General features: G+C 38.7%; 1 protein-coding gene across 2 annotated transcripts in view; it reads left to right on the top strand.

Moving 5' to 3' along the window:
* Window positions 1-748, top strand: part of LOC138016446 (endothelin-converting enzyme homolog) — a 26,730-nt gene extending 25,982 nt beyond the window's left edge. For both annotated transcript variants that reach the window (XM_068863586.1, XM_068863585.1), the window contains one exon: window positions 530-748. In XM_068863586.1, coding sequence (XP_068719687.1) covers window positions 530-629 — 100 coding nt within the window. In that variant the 3' untranslated portion in view covers window positions 630-748. The remainder of the gene's footprint in view (window positions 1-529) is intronic.
* The last annotated feature ends 6,752 nt before the right edge of the window (window positions 749-7,500 follow it).

Here is a 7,500-nt window from a genome sequence, read left to right as displayed (position 1 = left end):
AGTGACTGGCTGAATGACTGATCATAAATCACTTTCAATTGTATTTTCTGGTGTTGACTAAAAACCCCATTTTAACTCGTTTGGAGTCTTTGGCCTCACGGGAACGTCATTAACGTAAACTGCATATATTTCACTTCTTGAAAGGGTATACCGGTTGTAGAAGGCAGTGTGGCCCAGTGGCTAGGGCGCTTGCCTTGAGATTCGGAGATCCCGGGTTCAAGACCCGCTCTGACCACTCGTTGAATTTGATCCTGGTAGTCCCTGGTTCAACTTCCCAGCTGCACTTGTAAATAGCCAACTGGTTTGCCTCCGGCCAGTTGGGATTCTTAAAAGTTGTTGCTGTAACTTGCGTTCTGTCGTTTTGTTGATTGTTTCATTGGCCATGAAAAGCCCCCATGGGGAGTGGTCAATTAAGTAAGTATTATTGTATTATGCAAGAGGGATGATTTTCGCCAGACTGTCTGTCTGGATGGTTGACTGGCTTTCTGACAGAATAATTGTTCATTGATATATTGATTTTTTTTTTCAGAGTAAACGGAGTTTTGTCAAATATGGAAGAATTTGCAAAGGCGTACAATTGCCCAAGAGACAGCAAGTTAAATCCCAAGAAACGATGTAGAGTATGGTGATACATGGCCAACACTTTGACATTCGGTCTTGCATGAAACTCGTATTTCATTTCGTACCATTCGGCCATTGTTTTAAATGCTGATGAAATGAGCTATTTATCGCTATATTTATATGTGGAGCAACCATGTGTCTTGTTTGTGGTGATAAATTAAGCCCATCGTCGTCACGGCTGCACCTTATTCTATTAAACGATCATACCACGTTTCTTTGTTAAGAAAAAATCAGGCAAAAGTAGTCAGCGATTTGTTTACGTTTTTCAGTGGAATCAACCTTTCGATCCTTTCATATATACGGTGGCAAACAAGGGACATGATGCAAATCAAAGAGTTGCTGCAAATTGAATAAAGTTGCTGCAAATTTAAAATAGTTGCTAAAAATTAAAAGAATGTTGCTGCAAATTAAAACATCAAAAGTATGCGCGTGCACTGAAGGAAAGGACAGGTACAAAACAGAGGTCACAGGTCACAGGTCCCAAGTCACAGGTCATTGTTTTAGCAATACAGAGACAGCCCTAACTGTTTACAAATCCTAACATTAGGCCTAATAGCGCTTTGCACTAATGACGTCATGAAATTATAGGTCTCCAAGTGAGTCAGACAAACAAAGTTGAGTCTGTAAGGGTCACACGGGAAATAAGGCACAATATTCGCTTCATTCTCTCAGGTTTTAAGCGACGTCGACCGTGTTCTTGGCTCTATTCTCGAGAGAGAACCAGAACAATATACAATTGAGCAGCTAGAACGGTGTTTGAAGTTTAGGGGGTTGAAATTGATGGGCAAACGTGACGACCTTTTTAAACGAGTGAGGGGCTGTATAAGGTCGTGTAAACAGTGGAAGTGACCACGCGCTTGATCCTAGCATCGACAATGGCCCTTGGTCTGCGGCAAAAATACAAAAAAGGTTCGATGTTGGAAGGAAGTGGTACCATAGTGCAAGTTCTGTTCTCTATTCTACTCCGTAGACAGGCTGGCATGTTGGAAAAGTGTTGATGGGCCTACGCTACTCCTGCTGTTCGCAAATGATTGTCTGCTTTGCTCGGACTAAGATATCTTTCATGGATTTTTCTTTGCGATATATTACGTAGTATGAGGGGCGTGTTTAATATTTCTCTTAGATGGTGGTAATTTTCGATCAGTTGCCATTTCCTCGTGAGCGGAGTGGTATTTTGTGACGAAAGTCTGAATTGTGTCACATGCGCGTTTTCATCTCCAAGTGCATGAGTGCATAACCTCTTTTCGTCGGAGAATTTCAGTTCAGAGAGATGCCTTTTAATACTTCTCTCTGAGTATCCTCTATTTTTATGGCGTATTTCAAAGTCTCGTGCGTTTTTCAAAACTAGAACTGTGAACAATTTGTTATTCGAAGCGGTACTGCTTTCCCTTTTATTAACCTCCTTGTTACTCGTGGTGGACAACAGGAACTTCTCCGGTACTTTGACAAATGAAAAATTTGCAGTTATTCTACTCTATAGATGACAATAAAATTTCGCAGCAAAGGCTCTCAATATATAATACAGAAAGAATTTTTCGCAGTTATTCAAATGTCATTAACGGCGAAGTAGTAACTCAATAACAACATACAGAGGGAAAATGTGTCGCAGTTATTGAAATTTCATTAACCGGGAAGTAGCCAATAAACATAATAGAACGAAAGAAACGGCTTCGCAGTTATTAAAATTTCATTAACGGTGAGGTAGCCAATAACAATCATAGAATAAAGGGAATATTTCGCTGCTATTGCAATTTTTTTAACGGCGAAGAAGACAATCAACATAATAGAATAGAGAGAACAATTCGCAGTTATTCAAATGTCATTAACAGTGAAGTAGCCAATCACAATAATAGATCAGCGAAGATATTTTGCCGTTAATGAAATTTCATTAACAGCAAAGTAGACACTCGTAATAATAGAATACAGAGAATATTTTGCATTTATTTCGATTTCATTAACGGCGAAGTAGCCAATCACAATAATAGATTAGCGAAGATGTTTCACAGTTAATGAAATTTCATTAGTGGCGAAGTAGACAATCGTAATAATAGAACAGAGGGAATATTTCGCAGTTATCGAAATTTCGTTAACGGCGAAGTAGCCAATCACAATAATAAAATAGAGAGAATATTTCGCAATTATTTAAATTTCCTTAACCAGGAAGTAGCCAATAAACATAATAGAATGAAGGAAATACTTCGCAGTTATTGCAATTTTATTTATGTCGAAGAAGACAATCAACATAATAAAATAGAGAGAACAATTCGCAGTTATTCAAATGTCATTAACGCCGAAGTAGTCAATCACAATAATAGATTAGCGAAGATATTTCGCAGTTAATGAAATTTCATTAACGGCGAAGTAGACAATCGTAATAATAGAATAGAGTGCATTTATTTCAATTTCATTAACGGCGAAGTAGCCAATCACAATAATAGATTAGCGAAGATATTTCGCCGTCAGTGAAATTTCATTATTATACATTGTTGTCACAAGCTCGATTTTGATTGGCTATGAGCACGCAGCTAATTCTTGCTTGCTCTGTTTCTCTTACGTCATACCTACAGACAATAGATTTTATATATGTAGAATTGACGTCATACCTACAGACAATAGTTTTATGCATGCAGAAGTGACGTCACCTAACACACTAACCAGCAGTTCGATCAGTTTTGTCATGGCGGAGCTCAGCTCAGGAATATGCATAATAAAACAATTATTGAATTCGATTTTCGCATGTTAGCGATAATTATCAAGGCCTCAGTTTGTGTTATCCGCCTCAGCCTTCGGCTTCAGCAGATAACACAAACTTTGGCCTTGATAATTATCGCTAACATGCTCAACCTCATCCAATAATTGTTAATTAACGGCGAAGTAAGCAATCGTAATAATAGAATAGAGAGAATCTTTTGCAGTTATTTAAATTTCATTAACGGCGAAGTAGCCAATCACAATAATAGATTAGCGAAGATATTTTGCCGTTAATGAAATTTCATTAACGGCAAAGTAGACACTCGCAATAATAGAATAGAGAGAATATTTCGCAGTTATTGAAATTTCATTAATAGCGAAATAGCCAAAAACAATGAATAGAGCGAATATCTCCTCGCAGCAGTGCAGGCCTTTCATTAGATCACAATATCCCATATCGAGTATTATTCGCATTTATAGAAGTTTTATTTACAGGTATTTAACTGTAATCGCCTATGCACTGGCTAGCAATCTAAATCGACTACAAAAACATATAAAACAGCTGCTAACGACTTTTTTAGACAACCCGAACCATAAAACGTAATCATAAAAATGAAATTGGTCTATGACGTAGAATCGTATATGCTTATGGCACTTCATTGCAAGGTATACTCTTTTTTTTTTCTTTTTTCAGAGCTGCTAAACTGAACGTTAATCTTACAAACAAAAACCAACATTCGTTTCTGGGAACTTGTTTTCTATGTTTCATAACATGTATTAGCTTCAATATCCAGGTTAACTACAGTTAGTAAGTATTGATTTTGGGCTTCGAACATCTCCGACCAGCGGTCTCTGTTTATGCCAAAAAGTCATTGAATTGTTTGAAAACCTCGTGATCTTAAGCCCATTTTCTTATTCATTTACACGGTTTGTCTGGGTATATTAAGTCAGTAAGACAAGTAACATGAGTACGAAACTGGATGTCAGTCCTCTCAAAATTATAGCTACAGCTGTGGCAGTTTCTGTAACTGATTGATTGTTTTCAAGTGAATTTTCTTTTGCACGAATGTCTACTTGATTATTCTCACGTCCCTGCTGTTTAGAGTTTTTATCCAATCTACATCATCCGGAAATTGAACAAAGTACCCGTTCAATTTATCGTAATCCAGATAACTATATGGCAAAGCCAGTCTTGGGCAAATCCCAGCGCTCTGATTGGTTCTTTCTCGGTCGGGATTTTGCAGTACGGACCATTTCCGTGGAAACGGGCCAAGCCGTATATTTTTGTTTTGGAGCAAAGCCGGCAAATTCATAATTTGCAACCAAAACAGCGAAAAAAAAACTGTGAATATTGTCATTGTTCACAGTGAAACTACCAGAAGAAGCTAAAAAGATTGAAAGATAAAAAGCTAAAAGATAAAAAGCTAAAAAGATTGATTGCACCGGAAGTGCATTTTACTATTAGAAACAGAGTGCCATATAATAAACAACTTACTAACCGAGCTTGCTCGGGCCGTACTGGGGAACATTGGCCCACGGTCGTGGCAGTACGGACCGAGCGAAACGACCTCGGGCCAATATTCCCCAGTACGGCCCTCGCGCTCGGTTAGTAAGCGGTTAATCGTGCCCTTTATCCATCCAAGATTCTTTGCAATTCCGTCAACATTCTCTTCGTACTCTACTTCAACCCGTGTGTCCCAATCATCGTTTCTCATACGTGTAATTTCCGTTTTGATGGTCGTTTGTCTAACCTCGCTCTCTTATCGGGAGGTGTTTGTTCCACTTGGGCTTCGCTTTCATTTAGCGAACTGTTTGCTCCTCTCAAACTTAATCGAGATAGCTTTCTCTTTTTTATTTTCTTTTCCTTTGCTACTTGGTTGTTATTCTCGTAACTTGCATTAATGTCTTCCATGTAAATATTCTTCATGAGCATCGTAATGTTACTACATCCTTCACCAAATGACTATTTAGGGACTCGACGGCATTGTTGGTATTGGGTGCCGCGTCCCACTCTTCGTTATCTCGCAAAGTGTAGGTCTTACAAAACATTTTCAGAATTCTCTCTCTTATCCACCACCTCACCCAAAGCGCTGACTGAGACCAATGGGCATTGGTTTGTTGATTACAAGTAGCAGCTAGATCAGGTGGAAAGAGATGTTTCGCCTCAGTTATATTCTTTACACCACAAAGGACGTCGAAAGCCAACTTGACGTCTGTTTGATTCGTTAGATCTTGTATGGCACGTCCAATGTAGCGAAAGATTTTATATTCCTCTTTGCGTTTTGTAACAATATCACTTACTCGATTAGCAGACGTTTTCCAGTGCACAGTACACCCGCGCAAACTTTTCTCGCAGAGTTCCGCTCCGATACTTCTTTCAAAGCCGTTATATTCTGCTTGATCAAAATCTACCATGATCTGCCGAAGAGTCTGCCCATTTTTAAACGACGGGTGTATTTTAGTAATGTGGGTAAATATTTCACGAATAGCTATTGCGTAGGCATCGCTGTCTTGATTATTCAAAAGAACGCTCGCAACCGCGTTAAACTCGGCTCCATGGTAATTTCTTTAAAAGCAACCATGTTCAGTAATAAAGGTCTGGAAATCCATTGATATTTGTGTATGTGATGTCCACGTACAAATCTTTGGTGTTTCTCTGTAGGTATGCTTGATAGAGAGCGAGAAAGAATGCAAAATTTCTCGAAGGCGAAATAATTAAAGGTACTCGCGTCCTTCCATCTGGTATTTCCCCATTTTTCGTTCACTTTCGCTAAGATTCCTGATCGACCGTCTCTTGCATGTCTTCATATTCTTTCCTGGACTTGTCAAATTCAAGAACTTGAAGGAGTGGGACAATTCCTGGATGTTAGTTTAGTTAGTTTATTGCCAGTCAATCAATCATAGCTCCGCAAGAGCGTATGAAAACGCCAGTTTTGGTAGTTTAAATCCCCGAGAGAGAGTTAGCTGCCGGAAACGGCAGAGTGCTGAAGTTCCATGCCAGCATAAAAAAAGTTAAAACGCTGCAGCTGTGTCTACAAAATCTGTCCAGTAATAATATAGAGAGAGCGAAACGTTTTGCCGTTAATGGCATTTCAATAACTGCGAATTTTGTGGTTCCAATACATCTTTAGAGGGAAACTTTCGCCGTTAGTGACATTTCATTTACTACGAAATCTGTGGTTCTAATATATATTTAGGGGGAAACGTTTCGCCCTTACTGACATTTCAATAACTGCAAAATTTGTGATTCCAACATACAGTTAATGAGACTTAAATTACTGCGAAATCTTCGGTATATAATAAAAGTATATTGATAAACTTTTTGGCGAACTTTTATTAACTATCTGTAGATAAATAAAACTGCAAAAATTTCATTTACATATATATACCCAGTCACTGGTAGTCATTAGTATAATTATCCTTAAACAATTTTATAAGAAATTGAGAACGCCGGTCACCATGCACAAATCGGTAAAAAGCTACTTGAAAACAGGTCCCACTAAGGCAGGTAAAGCGTAAAACTTGTATAACTCTGGTTTATTACGGTCACGCCAAAACGCAGACTGCAGACTGTGCAGACCAGGGGTAAAATATGGCGTTACCCTCACTATTATTTAGAGCTAACCGTAAACAGGCTAACCTGAATGTTATTAAGGCCTAATTAGGCTAACAGAATGTCATTTAGGCCCAATTCAGGCTAACAGAATTTTCATTTTACAGACGGTCTGCAGTCTGCGTTTTTTCAGTGTCCCGGTTTATTAGCTCACCATTTACACCGCTGCATTTTTAGTACGAATTACGGTTTTACCATTTTAGACCCATTCAATTTTGGTGACTCGTTGTGGTGAAGGGATACTGCTCTTATAATTACGGACACTTCCTTTGTGAGATTCCTGCCTCTTCCATGAGCCGCTTACAAGTGAAGTAAAATCCCTTCTCTTTCTCATAGACGGACTACCGATCTCAGAAGCAGTCTTGTCTGCCGGCTTCTCAATTTGGGGCTTGGGCCACTCTGAACACTTTCCTTACAATTTTTTGAGAAAACAAACGGTTCTTTTGCTATTCTATATACACTTCCTTGATCAATATGACAAATTTCGGCTACTCTACGTACAGGCAAGTCTTTAACAGAACATTAATATAATGCAGGTTCCTGTGTCACACAATCTATAACACACCAAAAAACGA

The sequence above is a fragment of the Montipora capricornis genome, chromosome 9 (genome assembly GCF_036669925.1).
Source record: "Montipora capricornis isolate CH-2021 chromosome 9, ASM3666992v2, whole genome shotgun sequence".
NCBI lineage: Eukaryota > Metazoa > Cnidaria > Anthozoa > Scleractinia > Acroporidae > Montipora > Montipora capricornis.
Note: the sequence above shows the minus strand (reverse complement) of the source record. Positions and strands in the feature narration are given on the sequence as shown.